The following is an 18,525-nucleotide window of genomic DNA, read 5'->3' as shown; positions in this document are numbered from 1 at the left end:
GGCCCAAGGCACAAACGATTACCAAACGTCTCGGCAGATGCCTGTTCACGGTAAACAGACACGCCACCCATCGGATCCCTACCGCAAGCCGCCGCGGAGAGGGACCTCGAGCTGCCAAGAATGCCGCCGTCGCAAGATCCGCTGCGACTATGAGCCCAGGTCGTCGCCCAGCTGCACGCCCTGCCAACGGCGCGGGAACCCGTGTGTACCCCAACTCGCACAGCCGCTTGACTACCATACCCCTGACCGACATCGTGAGGTCCGCCAGCGCCTCGTCCGACTCGAAGCCCTGGTCGACCAGCTCATGCGTCAGCCTAGCCCTGCCTCGTCCTCTACCAGGGCACAGATCCATGCGTCTTCGCTGAAAGGGCCGGACCCACGGAGTATCGTAGAAACAAACGGCGATGGCAGAACTCGCCATCAACCCGCAAACAAGACCACGGATTGCTCGGCTGCTGTAGTGGCCTCTCCAAGCACCACCACCGCCACCATCACGAGCACAAACAACCAAGACGCCCTCCGCCGCCTCCTCCACTCCGCCTTCCCCCCGCGCGAGGCCATCGTCCTCATCGTAGCCCGCGGCGACCCGCCAGGCTCCCCGCTCCGCAAATTCAAACAAGCCAGCAACTTCCTCCTGGACGACGACGCCAGCCATGCCACCCAGGACCGGGACCACCACCCGCACGCAGCCCTCATCACCATCCCGCCAAGCCCAGCTGCCGCTATCCCGCTCGCCCTGCTCGCCCGCACCCTCCTCAACCTAGCCATATCCCTCCAGCAGCTGGGCCCGGCCGTGCGCAACGACGGGTCGGCCGTGGGGCTGCCGCTGCCGCCGGCGGGGCCGTCGAGCACGCGGGCCGCGGCCGCGCGCTTGTTTGATATTGCGACGCGTTATCACATCGCCACGTCGTCGTCGTCGTCGCGCGCGGACGGGCAAGACGCCGACGACGACGACGCCGTCGCTGCCGTCGAGCTGCTCATGCTCCAGGGCGTGTACCACGTCAACGCGGGCGACTGGCGCCGTGGATGGGCGGTGTTTCGGCGGGCGCTGGGCGTGGCGAGGGCGTGGGGGCTGCATGATGGGGCGTCTTCTTCGGTGGCGGCGGGGAGGCGGGGATTGGATAGGGATAGGGGTAGTGGGAGTGGAAGTGGTGGTGCGGCCCGGACGGCGTGGTTCCGGCTTGTGTACAGCGACAGGTACATGTCGCTGCTGCTCGGCGTTCCCGCGGCCGTCGGCGCCGACGACAGCTCCCTTGCCGGCGCCGTGGACGGCCACGCAAGCGAGCTGCGGAGAGTCGAGCACATGCATGCCGTGCTGACCGGCCGCATCGCGGCTCGGAATGAGCGCCTGCGCCGGGGCCGGTTCTGGTTCCGGCGACCACGCGAGGCGGTGATGACCAGCGTGGAGGAAGAAGACGAGCAAGCAGAGCTAGAACAGGCCTACCGCGACACGCTGGACATCGACGACGGAATGAAGCAGGCCATGCGCGCTCTCCCCGCCCCCGAGCTTTGGGTCTTGTCGCCCGCCACAACAGCCGCGCCGTCGCCGGCCGAGATCAAGACGTCCACCGCCCGCCTGTTCTCCCAGCTCAAGCACTTCAACCTGCTGGTCCTGCTGCACTTCCCCTACTTGATGCTCAACCTCGACTACCGGCACCAACAACAACAACAACAACAACAACAACAACAACAACAATCATCCCCCCCACCCCGGCGCTGGCCGAGGCTGGTCGCCAATGGCTACAGCCTACAGACGGCGGTGCACGCAAGCCGGGAGGTGCTCGCGCGCTTCCGCGCGTACAGCCGGCTGCGGCACGTGCCGCTGTTCTACCGGGGGTTCGACCTGATGGGCGTGACGGCGGCGGCGGTGCTGCTGCTGGCTCACGTCGACGCGCACGCGCACCACCACCACCACCGCCGCCGCCGTCGCGTGGGCGTGGGCGTGGGCGGCACCGGCGCCGGCGCCGGCGGCAATGGCATTGGCAATGGAAATGGCAATGGCAGCAGCGTGCTCGAGCACCAGCGGCCGGGGGACCTGCACCTGGTGGGGTGCGCGGTGGGTTGCTTGGAGGCGATGGCCGTGCTGGGCGACGACGCGGCCGGTCGGGCGGGTGCTGAGCTGCTGCGGAGGCTGGCGGCGCTTGAGCGGGATGCGGCCGAGGGGCGGCACGAGTATGTGGTGTGGAGGGAGGATGGGCCTGCTGGTGAGCTGGGATGCGGCGTGCGCGAGGAGGAGGGCGGCGTCCGGCTGACGGTGCCGCACTTTGGCGTCATCCACGTCGTGCGCAGGGAGGTGATGGCCGGAGTCATGGCCAAGGCTTGCTTCTGAGAGGCTGGTGACTCAAAAAGCTGCCGTTCTCACCATGTAGCGGTGTCCCGGACCTTTACCCGGGGTGTGTACAAGGCGTCAGTCAAGTTGGAGTTGCAGTATAGCCCATGGACAACGCGTGATCGAAATGAGATGGGTTGCCAAAAGGTTTCGCACTCTGTCAACGGGCGAGAAGTAGTAGCTGACTACCTTGGGTGCTGGTACTATGTAGCGTGGGAAAATGTACGGGGTCAGGACGCTGAGGTTTGGGGGCACGTCTTGCTGATTTGAGCTTGAAGTCTCTAACTACCTAGACTGAGAGCTTCAATGACTAGGCGGGAGAGTACACAATGCGCATGGGCAGCGATCACTCCGAAGTAGGGGGTTTCTGAGACTTCTAGTAGGCATTTTTTCCCACTCACTATGTCTGCCAGAAACAACAATTACACGGTAAAGCCACAAGTAGAGACAGCACAGAGGAATTGTACATGTAACCGGGTCGAATCCGCAGAAGCCCCGTCTGATGCTCGTTCCAGGAAAACCAACCTAGCAAACCATGCCGACAGACAGCAGCAGCAAACCCAGCAGACAAACCAAGATTAAAAAGTGCTAAAGTGGTATCATATCATACATGATCATGACAGATGCCGCATGATAGAACCAAACAATCACAAGATAAAAAAGCAGACACTTGTTACCTCCATGCCCGGCTGCATGCATGTATTTGATACAGCACGAAATATAGACAGGGTATGAACAACACCACACTCCCCGGCCCCCAGCCGCGGTCACAGCTCACCCGTCGAGGGCTCAGTCGCCGGCTGGCACCCACCCATCCCCCACCCCAAGGAACAACGTCATCAATGACGGTCCCACAAGCGGGCAACGTATCCTCCACCACGAGGATACAAACACACGAAAGCCAAGAAGAAAAAAGGCTTAGATGGCATAGCCGGCGACAACAGCCAGCGCGCCCATGGCCACGGCAGGGAGCACCACGGCGGCCGACCGGGGAGCGGCGTCCTCGCTGGTGGTGGCGGCGGCCGCGGTCGAGGTGCCGGTGCTGGTGCCGTTATCGGTGACATCGGTGACGGTGCCGGGGTCTGAAGAAGGAAGGAGCATCACTGTTAGCGTCTCTTGTAGCTCATCCAAGAACGAAGGGGGTTTGTAAAGAGCGAAAGGGTAAGTGGAATCTGGGAGAGACGCACGGTTGATGTCGTCGTCGCCAAGCGGCTTGACAGCCAGGTTGGTGATGACGCTGCCGTCGACGTTCTTGACGGTGACCTTGACCGTCCAGTCCTTGATGTCGACCAGCTTGCCGCTCGGAGTCGGCTTGACGCCGTGGTCGATGATGTCCTGGGCTCCCGGGGGCGGGCTGGGCAGGGTGAAGTTGTTGTTGAAGCCCGCGGTGGTGATGAGCTTGGAGCTGCAGACGGGGGGTTTCGACGCCGACGAGCTGCCGGGCTTCTGGCCCTGGATCTCGGTGAAGTTGAGCTTGGCGTACTGCTTGTGCAGCGTCACGAAATCGCCCAGGAGGATCGCCGAGTCGTCGGTGCTCGACATGTTGACAAGCCCGTAGTTGTTGGGCTCCTCCGTGTACTCGTACACAAGCCCGCCGGAGAAGACGCCCGTCATCTGCGGGCCGTAGATAGTGGGCACCTCGGTGAAGACACGGGGGGAGGGGGTGTTGCAGCCGTACTCGGAGAAGAAGATGGGCACTGAGTTGCCCGTGAAGCCGGAGACCAGCTGGTCGTAGCTAGCCTCGTGGAAGTTGCTGTCGCCGCACCAGCTGTAGCTGTTGAGGGCGAAGATATCACCCATGCTCATGTTGTCATCGTCGCCTTCCAGGGCGCACTGGAAGTAGTGGTACGTGTCAAACAGGATCGAGCGCACGTCGGCGGCGGAATAGCCGACAGGAATCGGGCGAGACGTGTGCTTCTTGACGTAGTTCTTGATGTCCCGAGTGACGGCGCGCATGTACGGCGGCACGGTGGCGCCCGTCTCCACGTTGTTGATGACCTCGTTGCCGGAGAAGAAGGCCAGGGTGTTGGGGTAGTTCTTGAAGGCCTCGACGACGGCGAAGGTGCGGTTCAGGTATGCGGCATAGTACGACTCCCAGGGCTTGTCGCTGGTCAGGGACTCGCCGACCAGGGGCGAGTTGACGTCGAGGATCATGTACATGCCGGCGGCGTTGAAGATGCTGGCGCACTCATCGTGGTTGACATCGGGATTCACATTGTAAACGCGGATCGTGTTGACGCCCAGCATCTGCAGCAGCGCGGCATCGCGCAGGCAGATTGTCGGATCGCTGAGCGGGTCGCGGCCCTTGGCCTTGTCGTAGCCCGCAGAGCCGCCCGGCTGATAGGCGACACCGACAATCTGGAAGCGATTGCCCGTCTTGGGGTTGACGAAGTACTGGTCCTTCACCTCCAGAGGTTGCACGGCAGCGGCGAGGGTGGCGCCGAGCGCCAGAAGCGCCGAGTGAAGCTACAAATGAGCCATGGCTATCAGCGTCATCGACGTCGGCGGCGGCGGAGGCGGTGGGCCGCCCGCTTGAGATGCAGAAACCCGCGGGCCGGCAAGATCGTTCCGAGCTCACCACACAGCGGTCCAAGGATGCGGAAAGTGGGATAACGTACAAGCATGATGAAAGCAGCAGCAGACCACAATTATCAAAACGGGCGAGAGTCAGGAAGGTCTAATAGTTCGGTTCCTTTTCGTCAGGGAGTGCGAGAAGGGGCCACAGCAGCAAATGCCGGACAAAAAATTCAGTAAAAAATTGTATGCCAAAGGAGCGACAAGAAGGTGTTGAGGAAGGTGGTGCGCAGAGTACGGATTGCTGAGCCCCTTCCTCAAATGCCAACGAGCGACGGTCGAGGAGGAGGACGAGACGACGGAAGACACAAGGAGGTGGTAACAAGGGGTTCAGTTCACTAAGAAAGTGGAAACCTGGAAACACGAGCACCAGGCACTTTGAGGCCGCGGTAGCTTCCCAAGCGAGCTTAGCGGCACTGCTTGTTTCTGGCTACCCCAGGAACGGAGGCCGACAGGGGCCCGCCAATGCTTGAAATGCTAACTTACACTATGTATGTAGTGGAGTGTAGTGTATTTCCGTAGGCCTGTGGGATCTGACTGGCTAACCACCAAGTAGTGTACCTGGATGCTCCAGGAGAAATTGGCCGCTTGAGATGTGCTATCCCTTCTTGGGCAAAGGCTCCCAAGGTGTCATCGAAATCAAGAAATACGAGACCCATATCGTTAGTTCTTTTCGATGGCCAACTCAGCAAATCGACGCGTGCCAGAACGCGAGCGAGCTATGTGCTGATTGTAGGGGTAAGTCGCAGTGCCTAGGAGTAACGTTACGGCAATCAGGAAGGAGGTTAGCTGACGTGAAACGACGCTGTGAGCTGCCCGACACATCTCGGCGCCGCCTGGGAGCTCCAACCCGGAACTGGAACCGTTCCCGCCACTAACTTGACTGCTGCTGCATGTGCTGGATCTTAAAGAGGTCCCGCCAAGACTAATTTCGGCCAATTGTCGGCAATGTTTTTACAGCGTCAGTACCCCGCCAAGACCGCCAAGGGGTTTGCACTATCGCCACGGGTTAGCCACGGGTTAGTTCGCCGGGGGTGCGGGGGGCGGCGCCAGCCCCCCGCTGGTTAGGGTGAGGGTTATGGTTAGGGTGAGGGTCAAGGTTAGGGTGCGGGTTAACTTCGTTTTCTTTTTTTTTCAATTTGGTTGAGGTTTCACGAAGTTGCTGCTACGAGTCTTTGCAATTCTTCGTTGTTGATGTTGCTCGAAGTCGTGGCGACCCCGCTCCCTCGCGGCAATTTGTAAATACTTGTAAGCGGCAGGTTCCGAAATTAGTCTTGGCGGGACCTCTTTAAGAATAACCCTGCATGTGCCGCCCCGCACCGATCTTCAGGGTTTGCCCCCGCGCAATCAACGGCGCCGTGCCTCGAAATAAAACAGGGAACTGTTTCGGGATGCATCTCGGCCGATCCTGCCGATTGGGACCCACGTCCTTCCCGGATGCTGCGGGCGCGTGGATCGACCCTGGTTTCATCATCTGTTGATCGTTTGTCTCTCGGAGGCACTGGGCGCTTGACGTCAATCCTTGAACCGGGATTCGCATTGCATTGATGTCTTTGACGACTTCTAACCCTCTTACTGCCTTATAAAGTATCTTTTGATGAAGAAACCTCCCACAGCGCCACCCCTGCGATGAGGCATTCAGCGAGTTGTTCCTACAGAAGAACTACTGCAGGTGAGTGGTTAGTGGTGCCTGGCAGGTACCTGAGTTAAGGTTAGTTGTGGATGGGACGGATGGCTGTCGGATGACAAAGCATCCTGTTCAGGTCTTACAAACTCGTGCGCTTCTGGATCGTCATCGAACATTCGACATCACGGCATGTGCCCGCACAGCTACCTACATAATCAACACTACCGACTTCGCTTAGGAGAATTGTCAATGTAGCTAACAACAAGTTCTGGTCTTGCGACTGCTTTCCAGCTGGACCATTTGCATTCCTATTTCGCGTCCCTCTAGTCTTCCATCGACCAGTGACAATTGCTGTCTTGTCCCTGGATTCCTGTTCAGAGACGGCTTCGAAAATCGTCAAAGAAAGCGGAGTTGTCCGGCACATCCGCCTCCCGTCCTTTACACGTACAGAGTAGACGAGAGTGCCTCAAGTAACTGGGGGCCAAGGACCCGGTTCGCATCCCAAACTTGCTCGCAAAGCCCCGCTCTTGAATTCATTCATCATGGACAATACGGAGCCATCGCCGCCACAAGACTCCCAGACGTCTACACTTAGTCCCTCCAACGACGAGGAGCACCCCGTCGAGATCACGCTCAAATTCCCGCCCGAAAAGCACGCCCAGAAATGGGTCTTCTCGCCATCGGACACCCTCGAGCACCTCGTCCAGTCGCTCTCGCTCGAGTTCCCCTCGTACGACTGGTCCAAGAGCAAGGCCCTCCTCGAGAAGCGCCAGCCCGGCCTCAAGCAGCTCTACACGCTCTCCGACGACGCCTCCCTCCCGCTGTCCACCCTCAACAACACGACCCTCCGCCTCCTCGCCCCGCAGACCTCCACCCTGGCCGCCCTCCAACACCAGCGCGACGCGGCCGCCACATGGCAGGCGAAGCGCGCCCTCGCCCGCGCCCGCTACGCCCGCCTGACGCCGACGCAGCGCGCCAGCGCCGACGACCTGAACTACACCTTCCACACGCTGCGGGCGCTGCCGCACCTGCCGGACGCGGCGCGCAGTCTGGCCATGCTGGAGCGGCTGAAAGCGGACCCGGGGATCCGGGCGGCGATGCGCGCGCACCGCTTCAGCGTCGGGCTGCTGACGGAGATGGACCCGGCGGCGCACACGGCGGCGTCGGCCGACGGCGTGACGCGCATCCTGGGCCTCAACCGCAACCGCGGCGAGGTCATCGAGCTGCGCCTGCGCACCGACGCCTACGACGGCTGGCGCGACTACCGCGTCGTCCGCAAGACGCTGTGCCACGAGCTCGCCCACAACGTGCACGGCCCGCACGACGCCCAGTTCTGGGCCCTGTGCAAGCAGATCGAGCGCGAGGTGGAGCGTGCCGACTGGAAGCACGGCGGGCGCACCGTCGGCGACGAGGAGTACGCCCCTGCCAGAGGGGAAGCCGGAGGCGCGGAGGAGGAGGGCATGGTGATGGACCATGGCGGGTGGGAAGGGGGCACCTACGTGCTGGGTGGCGGGGGGAATACGGAAGGGTTGAGCGCGAGGGAGATCCGGGCGAGGGCGGCCGAGGCGCGGTGGTCGAATCTGGAGAGGGCCACGAGGCAGAGTGAAAGCGAGAGGGACGGTTCGGGGGATGGGAAGAAGGAGTAGTAAGACATGGTCGTTGGAGCACGCTGATACCCAGATGTTCTTTGCCTTGTGAGCACCCCTGATTAAGATTTTGTTGCTATGGAATGGGAGCGAGGCGTGGTATACGAGCGATGGCAGACCAGCCCAATGGAATTCATTTGAAGCGGCTTTTTCGTTCAGTTTTCAACTGTTTTGTCAAGCGCCTCAGCGTTTGTCAGGGTGGCTGGTCCTGTCTGTAAGGGGGCTTGCAAACCTCTCTCAACTGCTTGTGAGAAGCAAGATCAACAAGCACTCGATTTCTGGAGCCAGATAAACCTACCCATTTTACTACCTCTAACGAAATGTGTATCTGCTAAATTTGCAACCATGATCCGGTTGTGGTTTGTTGTTCGTCTCCACAATCTATGACAGTTAGAGGTACTTAAACGTGGATAGATTGGTGCGGTACCTGCTCTCCTCCGCAGCCATCGCAGGAAGACAAGCACATCATACCGGCCAGTGGCAGAGTATATTACAATGACAATTCCTTGGGACGCGGGGCGAAGAGTAGATCTCCTACGCAATGCCAGCTCATCTTGCACACAACCCCCCCTTTCCACACCGGCATCTCACCCAACATGACACCGCACCACAAGACAAAGATCGATCAAAACCCAACCGAGTGTGTCTATTGCTCTCCTGCCCTCTCTACCTAGGTGAGGCAGACAGGCGGCCGGCCAGTTGCCAACCCGGCCTTAACGGCATGGCAACGTCTATTGCCAACCAGTTAACTACCTAAGCAAGCAAGCAAGAAAGCAAGCGCGCCAAGACCCCCCTCCGCCCTCCCCAACCAAGCCTCCCGCTGCACCACCACCACCACCACCCATTTCGCCATTCCGGAAGCTGCTGTGTGTGTACCTTAGGTATGTAATACGTTCGCTGGCCTCGCTTTGCGCAGTCCCAGAACGCAAGTCCCGATCCATCCGCAATATCTTGCACAAAACCCGCTGCAACGCACGCAATAAATCCACCACGATTGACCCTAAAAAAAGGAGAAAAAAAAAGAAGAAAAAAAGAAAGGTAGCGAGAATCGCCACGGTAAGAGAGGGGAAACAAGAAAGGAAGAATCGCAATTAAGTCTTCTGTTTTGCGCTGCACGCGAGAGCGAGCCAAAAGAATCCCTCCCTCCCAATCCAGATCCAGAGTGACCCGAGAAACGCCAAGCTAACCCTGTCTGAGTCTTAGCCCTCCTTGCCCTGCCTGCCTTGTATGTACGCTTGAACCCTGGATATCTTTGCAAGCCCTGATGATGGAAGCGGCTGGTCCGGTCCGATCCGATCCGATCCGTAAAGAGCCGCGGTCCAACGATACCGATGATGATGAGGACGATGATGAGGATGATGCGAATGAGCAATGAAAATGAGAATGAGAATGAAGCGGGTGGAAGAGAAAAGTGAGAGAGGATGAGAAGAGAAAGGGAAGTAAAGAGTGAGAGCCAGAATAGAGGAAGGAGAAGAGTGAGAAACAAAATGGAATGGATGATCCAGAAGCGCTGTGAGGAATGAGCAAGTAATTATGGTACATAGAAAACGAGAAGAAAAGCAAGACAGACATAATAAGGGTATCTCGCGACCGCTGCCACAATAATAATCACCGCACCACCATTACCGATGCATGCATTAATGAGTCGCCGGGGTTGTGTGTGGCCTTCGCCATCACATGCTCTCGGGCTCCTCGCAGACCGTCCCGCTGCTCAAGCTCCCCGCTCGACCGTCGCTGGACCTGCTCGACGACGCCTCCCCGGCCGTCCTCGGCCGCTCCCTCGCCGGCGCGTCCCTCTCCTCCTCGCTCAGCCTCAGCCGCAGCTTCTCGTCCAGCATCGACACCAAGCGCTCGCTGTACTGGTCAAGCAGTCCGCTGAGCACCGTCTCGCTGACTCCCCCTCCGCCTCCAAGATTACCTTCTTCTCGGCTACCCTTCCTCCTTCCCACCGCACCTGGATCTTTCCCCGCACTAACCGCACCATTCCCCTTGTTCGAACTCCCATCGCCGTTCTCAACAGCACCACGCCCACTACCGCCCCCATTGCCAACCCCTCCATCTCCCCCAGCGCCAGTCGCAGTCCCACTTGCCATCGCCCTCTCGCCCAGCGCAGCGACCGTCAACCTCAACTCCGCCTCCAGCTGCGCCAGCACCTCCCCGTTGATTGCCGCCCCGCCCGCGTCGCCCGCCGCCGCAAGTTTCTTGCGGTACGCGCGCAGCTGCCGGCAGGTCTGCTCCGTCGCCATGCTGAGGCTGCCGAAGCCGTAAGCTGACGAGGAGGACGATGACGACGCCGGCGGTCCATTACCGTTGCCATGACCACCGCTACCCCCGCCGCCCCCGCTGCCGCCGCTCCCGCGGGCGTAGCGGTGGTGATGGTGATGGTGGTGATGGTAAGAACTGGAGCTCTTGCGCGATTTGGCGATGCCTGCCGAGGGCGACGGGGTGGCGCCGAGGACGGGGAGGGAGGGACGGCGGTATAATTTCGAGCGCGTTTTCGGGCTCGAGGGGGGCGGGCTATCGTCTGAGCGGCTGCCGCCGCCGGAGGAGGCACGGCGTGATGGGGTGTTGTTGTCATCGATGATGGCGCTGGCGCCGGCGCTGGTGGGGCTAGTTTGTTTCTCTGCTGCCGTGGGGGTGCGGACGGATGAGAGGGGGAGGTGGAACTTGGAGGCGCGGCGGTTGGAGGCGCGCGGCGATGAGCGGCGGCCGGTGGCTGTGCTGGTTGCGGCGGTCGGGGTGGCTGACGATGATGAAGGGCGCTGGAACTCAGCTAGTTCCGCTTTGGAGAGGACGCGCCTCAGGGGCGGTCGTGTGGCAGTCGATTGGGGCGTCTTATCCGGAGAAGGGTCGCGGGTTCTTGACCCGGCGCTGGGATCTTGGAAGTCCAAGGCCCAGATCATGATCGTGCCGTCTTCGCCCACACTGACAACCTTCCGCCCGTTCTCCTCGTTTTCAATCAGGATGACGCCGTTGATTGCTTCGGTGTGGCCCCATTCGCGGTCCATGAAGCAGCCCGACTGGGTATCGTAGATTCTCACGGACTTGTCGGTGTTGGAGAGGCCGAGGAGGAATGTCAAATCGCCCGGCCCAAGCTGGCCGTACGTGAGGGATTCGAGGACGACCAGATCGATCCCGGCTTCGTCGTTGCACTTGAAAGAGGTCAAGAGCCGTCCGGTGGTAAAGTCGAACTGGCATACTGAACGATCTAACAGCGAGACGAATATCGTCTTTTCCTCGGGCGTAACCGTCATAGATGACGGGGATGCCTTCAAGGAGATGACCTTGAATGGAATGGCGGCCATGACGTCGGGTTCACCCTCCTTGCTCACCAGATCGTGAATCTGAAGAGTGCGGTCGAGCGAACACGTCACGATCTTGTCCTCAGTGGGTATGAGAACCTGCACAACCTTGGCGCTGAATTCCAGCGTCTGGAAGTGCTCAAACGCGCCTGCGGACGAGCGATGGAAAAGCTGAACCGTCCGGTCCCTGCCGCAGGACGCCACGAGGAACCGCGATTTGCCCTCGTGGACTGTGATATCCTGGCAGTTAGATGAGTGTGCTTTGGTTTCCAGCAGACACTCTCCGGTGGAGACCTCGACAATCCGGAGAACGCCTAGCTTGTCTCCGGCGATAAAGAGGCTCCCGTCATTTGTAGCTCTCACCACAACGACTTGATTGACCGGGTCAGACTCAGGCCCCATGTCGACCTGATCAATGGGGATGTCAAACGTCGACCGTATCATGCCCTCCAGATCCCAGAGAGTCACCCTGCCTTGCCCCGACCAGGTGAAGAAACTGGCGCCTAGCTTATTCGGTGCGGATAGTCTTTGTATCCCCACAATGGGAGCGCCGAGACCAGGAATCGGAATGTGTTCGCTGTCCTTCTTGGGGGTGCCCGGCACGTAGTCCGGGCTCCAGATATCAATTGATCGCTTGCTGTCGATCGTCACGAGGTTCTCCGCCAGAAAGCCCATGGTGGTAAGGCCGGGTACCATCCGAGAGCTGTGGACAGCCGGCTCAGGGGAGCCAGCCAGGATGCTCTCCAGGCTGATGATGGCAAACTCGCCCTCTTTGCCGCCAATGTAGATGTTCTCTCCGCGGCCGGAGATGCAGCTAATACTGAACCCGAGGTCCAAGACCTTGGCCAGCTTCATCTGCTTGTTGGCGTCGTCCAGGAGGCACACGCCCCCCGTCTCGGCGCAAATTATGGTCTTGTCGTCCGACACTGGAAGCGCGCAGCAGAAGGTGGCCTCTAGCATCGAGCCCAGGAGGATGTTCCTGCCCGGCAGCGGCTTCTGTGCCTGCGGCAGCGTAGCGGGAACCTGTCCGTCGCTGGGAAACTTCTGTTTCGTGGGGGACGGATCCAATCCGTCTTCGACCCTCCAAACCTTCACATGGCGGACGCCGAGCGTGATGAGGTTGTTCCCCATCCACACCATCCCCTTGACGAACGAGGTGCACCTGTTCTGCTGAAACAGCTTCACCGCGCCGGTCCGGGGATCGACCTTCCATAGGTAGAGGTATCCGTCGTTTGCCGCACCCAGAGACGCGAGGTACTTCGTGTCGGGTGACCAGGCCACAGCCCTGACGCCGAACGAGTGCTCGCTGATGGACACTAAAGGTGTGTCGGAGGAGGCATCTTGGAGGCTGAAAATGAGGACCCGCGGGGCATAGCCCGTCTCGCCCACGGCTAGGTACCGTCCATCTCGACTGAGGGCCAGGCAGGTCGCAGCCTTGATGCGCTCGCGGCTCGTCCAGGTCTTCGAGGAGGGCGAATCGGGCCAGTCGGCCGAGCCATAGAGAGAGTCTCTCGGGGAGGCGGCCGCCCTATTCCTACTATCGTTCGCTTTCGGCGTGGAGATGGGCGTCGAGGATGTGTTCGTGACGGGGGAGACGGCGAGAAGGGGAACGGCCGTGGGCCTCGCGCGGTAGAAGCGCTGTGAGTAGTGCTCGCCCGAGACATCCACCACAACGACGGCCCCCCCGGCCACGTATGCGAAGGACGAATGGACGGTGTCGAAGCCGGTCGGCGAGCTGCAGGTGGTGCCGACCACGCGCTGGAGGGATAGGCAGGACTCGTAAGGGGTCCGCGATCGGATGGGTGACCGCGCAGCGGGGCGGACGAGAAACGGAGAATTGGACGGTGTAAGCTTAATCCGGCTTGAGGGAGTGGATGCCATCGCTCTTCGCCATGAGCTGGGTTGTTCTGCTATGGCTGGCGGGGGCTGGATTCGGATCGGAGACGTTTAACGAGGGGGCGGGAACATCCGCGGGAAAGAGGCAGGAGAAGGAGCGCAGAGAAAGGAATCAAGATGTGCCGAAATGCGGGAGTCTAGCCTGAAGCTGTCGGAAAGAATGTGGACAGAACGGCGAAGACGGTTGCGGGCTGAAAAGCTACAGGTCGTTGTGCGTCAGGGAGCTGGATCAGAAGGCACGTCTTGCGCAGAACACTGGAGCAAGCGCAGCTTGGAGCAAGCAAGCATGGAGCGTTCAGCACCAAAAAAAAACCAAAGAACTGGAAGCTTACAGTGACATGAAGACGTGCAGCGAGACAAAGTCAATTGTCTCGGCGCCGAAGTCAAATAATGGGTGAAGGTCACGGCGATGCGCACCACATTTGATTGACGGCGTCGCAAGATATCGGCAGGTCTGGTGGTGAGCTGTGAAGAAAATGGAAAGACGCCAATCCCGGTTGCACAGCTGCCATTCTCCACCGCAAGCAGGCCTCTCCCCAAGCCTCTGGTTGAGCACGAAAGCTGGCTGGGCCCACCACCACCAGCTCAAGTCAGGTCCCTTTCTGTTGTGGCAGGGGCAGCTTGTGTTGACCGGGGACTGGAAAATATGGTCTGTGCTTCCCGGCTTTAGCGCCTGCTTATCTTCCTTTTTCGGCTGCAACTTGCCCATTTCAGACGCCACTTCAGGGGATCGCCAATCACAACGGCGCGTTTAAACCTGCCGGCAGCGATCATGTCCACGAATGGGAAGCCCGCCTGCTGTTTACCTTGGCTGGGAGCACACAGCTCGGGAACTTCGCTGGAAACAAAATCGGATCGGAGGGTTTGTACAGTACGGAATTCACTCGTTAGTGTACCACGGTCATATAGAACATTGCCTGCACCTCCCGGGCTGATCAAGCAAGAGTTCAGCTCAGGATGCCCTGTGGGCGACTTTAAGCGACGAGCCGCGAGGTTGCATTCACTAATCACACTGCAGTGTAGCACGGGCCTGGCCTGCACCAAAATGGCACAGCGAACCGGGCGTGCGTCTATTGGCCCCTGAATGCCGGACGAGGGTCCAGGAATGGAGGGTTGGATTGTTGACGGGAGCTCAGGTCACACTGAGTTGTCATGTATTGCGGGATCTGAGGTGATGGAGAGGTTCAATATCGTACAGTCCATATTCATACATGCGCATCTTACGAGACCATAATAGTTGACAAGCCTGCCAGCATGCGCATGTGCCAAACCAGTGCGCGAAAGCGCAACGATGCCTCTCTTCTCGTGTCTCCCCGACCCGTTAGGAGGTCACCCCAGCATGCCCTTCGCAAGCCTCCGTTGCGCCTCGGCACGAGCTGCCTTGTCTTTGTGCGTCGGGCCCCTCGGGATGTTCCAGGAAGGATCGCGGACAATGCCCACGGCGCGCCACTTCCTCGGCGGCTTCTTGCCCAGCGCGGCCCAGTGCGTCCAGACCCTTTTGCCTCTGTTGAACCATCTTCGCTGTCGATCCATCTCCTCGTCGGGATCCGGGTTCCACTTTGACTTGAGAATCCTGCGGATCGCCTCAGGCGAAACCTCGAATTTCTGTGCCAGCACCTCTGTCGTGTATTCTTCGGGGAACTGCTTGTGCAACATGCGAATGCCGACGAGCGCGTCGGGCGACAGCTTTTTCCGCGGGTTCCAGCCCTCAGGGAATTTCTTCTTCAGCGCCTCCTTCTGGATCATCCAGGGCTCTTTTTTCTTCGGGGGAGGATGGTTGGCATCTTCGTCCTCGTCCTCGGCCTTGGGCTTGGATTTCTTTTCTTTCTTGTCCTTCTTAGCCTTCTTTTCCGAGCTCTTGAGCCCAGTTTCCGCGGTCTTTTCCTGCTGTGAGGCTGCGCTCGTGGGATCTGGGCCAGCGTCTTGGGTTTTGGTCTCCTTGGAGCGGTCGGCCGCCTGTTCAGACACGGGAGGTTTCGTCTCCGTCACCCTCGCGGCCTCGTGATCGCTCGAATTTTGAACGTCTCCTTCGCCGGCCTGCGCGGCTGTCGCTGCGCCGTTCCTGACGCATGAAGTGTGCAAGGCTCGTGGCGCGGAGGGAAGGGCGGAGGCCGCCCTCTGTTTGCAGAGCCAGCCGGGTTGGTAGTAGAGGACCTGGGCTTGGTATTGCGCCAGGCGGGGCGTCTTTGCGCGAACAGGAACGTGAACCTGCGCGACGCTCTTGACAAAAATCCTCAGGGCTGCAGTTCGGCAGGAGCAATCCATGGTTTGAAGAATGATATGCAGAGCGCTGGGAAGAGGAATCTCGGCGGGCGGCACGATCGCGAGAGAAGCCAGAGGTTGCACGGATAAGATTGGAGCTGTCACGCTCGAAAATTTCCCTTCCAGACCCCTGGCTCCGAAGGCCGCCTGGTGGGGCCAGTGGAATGAGTGGGGACTCTTGGTGTTGCGACGGTCTTCCGCAACAGCGTCTGTTCGAGGCGGGAGCTTATCTTGGCTCTTCCCTGAATTGGCTTCCGATATCAACCATCGATAGACATAGGTCTCATTTCGAGTCTTCAACCCCTCGCTTTACAGCCATCATGCGTGTCCCTAATCGCTTTGCCAGCATTGCATCTCTGCGTGCTATTGCTGGCTTCGATTCTTGGGACTATCGCTCGATTCCATGTACGAGCGCTCTCCTGTTACGTCTTTGTCTTGAGGGCACCCACCTAAAGCAGACTTACATCACACGTTATACGGAGGTAGAGGCGGTCGACTGGGCTGAAATCGAGCGCGGCCAAAGAGTTTCTACCGCTCCGCCGGCCCCTGCATCGTCGGACTCACCTTCCAGTCCCTTCTCGCGGGAATGGCGTCTGCGGGCGGTGCTGGCTGGGTCGGTAGTGCTGGGCTGGGCCGCGTCGCTTGGGCTTGGGGGTGAGTCGTGCCTGTTACAAGCATGCCCTTCGATGACCCGTTGGATTGCGCTGCGGGTTTGGGTAGAGACATTGGCAATGCTGAGGTTTTCGCAATGCTCGTTGTCTGGCTGGTAAGTGTGATGGGCTATGGGCTGCCTGATGCCTTCTATCTTCCCTGTTTTTCCGGTCTCCTACCACATTACGGTCCCGTTTACTGTTCACCGTTTCGCATTCACCCCTTTCACCTCTCTCCTCTTTCACGACGCCATCGTAGACATGGGGTCCACAGCAGGCAAACTGGATATTGCTATTCCTCTATTAATCCCGACAGGGAGCGCGAGTATGTCCTCCGCCCCGCTCGTTGTACCATGCAACAAGGCAATGCTTTTTAACCGCATGACCCCAAAAACTGCCCCCAGAATACAATACCACTCGTTGCGACACCCTTCCCAGTCGCACATGCGCGATAGAGCTCCCAACGCCGAACATCTCTTCTGCCAGGCTCAAATGCCGTTAGCTCCCTGTACCACTCCACCCGTAGCCAATGCCACCCAGGGAAAAGCAAGCAAAACACACGGAGAAACGAGGAGGAAAACGCCGAAACTGCGGCCTCGGGGTGCTCAAGCATCGTGCATCAACTCGATCGGCGGCCGCGCGGTATGCGCCAGGATCGGCCTCGACGGCTGCGCCCCGCCGACGGGGCTCATCTCGTCCGGCTCGTCCGTCATGTCGTGAATAATGACACACGGCAAGTCAGGACTCGCGCCAAGCTCCGGGTCGGGGCGGAACACCAGCGTCGAGCTGCGGCTCCGCTGCTGCCTCCCGCTGCCGGACTCGGACGGTGAGACGGGGGAGGCCATCGCGTCGGCGGCACCGTCGACGTTGTCATTGTTGTTGTTGCTACCGTGATTCCGCAGCTTCGCCAGCGCCTCGGCCAGGTCCTCGGCGTGTACCATCTTGTTGGGCGCATCCTCCAGCCTCTGCTGCCACCCGTGTGGCGGGCTCGGCGGCGGGGAGATGAAGAACAGCCTGCCGGCGTCGGGTAGCGCGAGGTGCGTGTCGGGCTGCGTCGTGAGCGGCGTCGGCTGGCCGAAGTACACGCGGCAGCGCTCGCCCATGATGGCCTCGCCGTCCCAAATTTGGCGCACGGCGATGGCGTCGGCGTCGCTGTAGAAGGAGACGACGATGCGGCTGAGCGACTTCAGCGGCGAGAAGGCATGTATGCGGGCTGTTTGGGAGATGAGGTCGCGGATGGTCTGAAGGTTGTCCGGCGCGAAGATGTCACGGGATTGGAGGTTGGTGAAGATCAGAGTGTTGCAGGGCGGCGTGGGCCGTGTCAGCGGTGGGAGGTTGGAGAGATCGAGGGAGAGGGTGGATTTGCGCGATCTGCTGCTGCTGCCGGTCGAAGACCGCGAGGGCGGCGATGGCAGCAGTTCTGGTGATGATTGTTGCGACTGCTGCTGCTCCTGAGACTGCTGTGCCATGCGAAGTGGCAGTTCGCGCTGGACCTGTTCCATTGCGACGGAGCTCTGAGCCAGTTGGTCGAGTCTGCGATGGGTGATGCGCCAGGAAGCGAGAAAGGCCCTTTCAGTGACCTCGCTGACGGGAAAGAAATCTTCCAGCCGAGTTGTTTAATAATTCAAACGGTGCTGAAGCCGAAGAGATGCAGACAGACACGGAAGGGAGGGTGGCGGCGGAACTATTTAAATCGGAGATTCGGTTCGGTGAGGGCACCGAACGGATGCATGCAAGTGCATGCTGCAAGCGCATCCGCTAACGTTAACACGCGGGCGACTGCAGCGCCCCAAGGGGTGAGAGAACAAGCCCTCCCGTGGGCGGTCACGGGCCGTTTGACAAGCCCAACAATGCCGCGGTCAGGATGCCCCGGTTGGATGGCTGAGCTGCTGGATGAGAAAGCGTTGGGGCCCAGCACTGGGGTCGCCTCGGCTTTTCTTCACGGCAGTGGCTTCTAGTAGTACGAGGTTGGCCGCTTCGCCTGCAAAGCCTCTCCCTCCGTTCTGCCCGGCCGGTCCTGGCTCGATTGGCCGCTGGCTTGCCAGAGAGTTCTGTTTGGAAACCGCAGGCGCTTGTTGCCACTGTTTAGGAGCACTGAGAGCCACTGGAGAGAAGACTGGAAGTGGAGCGGCAAAATGGGTGGGGTCCATCGGCGGCAAGCCCAAAAGCTCCGTTTTCGACATGGATTTGAATACGGATACAATACGCGGTGATTGGCTGCGCCCACGTCTAACAGGAA

General features: G+C 59.8%; 6 protein-coding genes across 6 annotated transcripts; 2 read left to right on the top strand and 4 right to left on the bottom strand.

The window, feature by feature from the left end:
- Window positions 1-37: 37 nt before the first annotated feature.
- On the top strand, window positions 38-2,329 carry THITE_159502 (uncharacterized protein; the record flags this gene model as incomplete). Its single annotated transcript, XM_003658031.1, has 1 exon — window positions 38-2,329. The coding sequence occupies one exon, from the start codon at window positions 38-40 to the stop codon at window positions 2,327-2,329; it is 2,292 nt and encodes a 763-aa protein (XP_003658079.1).
- Window positions 2,330-3,079: 750 nt separating this feature from the next.
- On the bottom strand, window positions 3,080-5,266 carry THITE_2124545 (glycoside hydrolase family 72 protein). The gene is made up of 3 exons (XM_003658030.1): window positions 4,948-5,266; window positions 3,517-4,795; window positions 3,080-3,411 (listed from the first exon to the last, which is right to left on the bottom strand). The coding sequence occupies exons 1-3, from the start codon at window positions 4,951-4,953 to the stop codon at window positions 3,248-3,250; spliced, it is 1,449 nt and encodes a 482-aa protein (XP_003658078.1). The 5' UTR covers window positions 4,954-5,266; the 3' UTR covers window positions 3,080-3,247.
- A 1,116-nt stretch (window positions 5,267-6,382) lies between these two features.
- THITE_2124543 (uncharacterized protein) lies at window positions 6,383-8,447 on the top strand. The gene is made up of 2 exons (XM_003658029.1): window positions 6,383-6,614; window positions 6,822-8,447. The coding sequence occupies exon 2, from the start codon at window positions 7,073-7,075 to the stop codon at window positions 8,174-8,176; it is 1,104 nt and encodes a 367-aa protein (XP_003658077.1). The 5' UTR covers window positions 6,383-6,614; window positions 6,822-7,072; the 3' UTR covers window positions 8,177-8,447.
- Window positions 8,448-9,213: 766 nt separating this feature from the next.
- Window positions 9,214-13,500, bottom strand: THITE_2124542 (uncharacterized protein). Its single transcript, XM_003658028.1, has one exon. The coding sequence runs from the start codon at window positions 13,357-13,359 to the stop codon at window positions 9,850-9,852; it is 3,510 nt and encodes a 1,169-aa protein (XP_003658076.1). The 5' UTR covers window positions 13,360-13,500; the 3' UTR covers window positions 9,214-9,849.
- An 807-nt stretch (window positions 13,501-14,307) lies between these two features.
- On the bottom strand, window positions 14,308-15,751 carry THITE_2124541 (uncharacterized protein). The gene has a single exon (XM_003658027.1). It carries the CDS (start codon window positions 15,637-15,639, stop codon window positions 14,704-14,706), a length of 936 nt encoding a protein of 311 aa, XP_003658075.1. The 5' UTR covers window positions 15,640-15,751; the 3' UTR covers window positions 14,308-14,703.
- Window positions 15,752-16,777: 1,026 nt separating this feature from the next.
- THITE_2124540 (uncharacterized protein) lies at window positions 16,778-17,966 on the bottom strand. The gene has a single exon (XM_003658026.1). The coding sequence runs from the start codon at window positions 17,786-17,788 to the stop codon at window positions 16,892-16,894; it is 897 nt and encodes a 298-aa protein (XP_003658074.1). The 5' UTR covers window positions 17,789-17,966; the 3' UTR covers window positions 16,778-16,891.
- Window positions 17,967-18,525: the final 559 nt, after the last annotated feature.

The sequence above is a fragment of the Thermothielavioides terrestris genome, chromosome 6 (genome assembly GCF_000226115.1).
Source record: "Thermothielavioides terrestris NRRL 8126 chromosome 6, complete sequence".
Lineage (NCBI taxonomy): Eukaryota > Fungi > Ascomycota > Sordariomycetes > Sordariales > Chaetomiaceae > Thermothielavioides > Thermothielavioides terrestris.
Note: the sequence above shows the minus strand (reverse complement) of the source record. Positions and strands in the feature narration are given on the sequence as shown.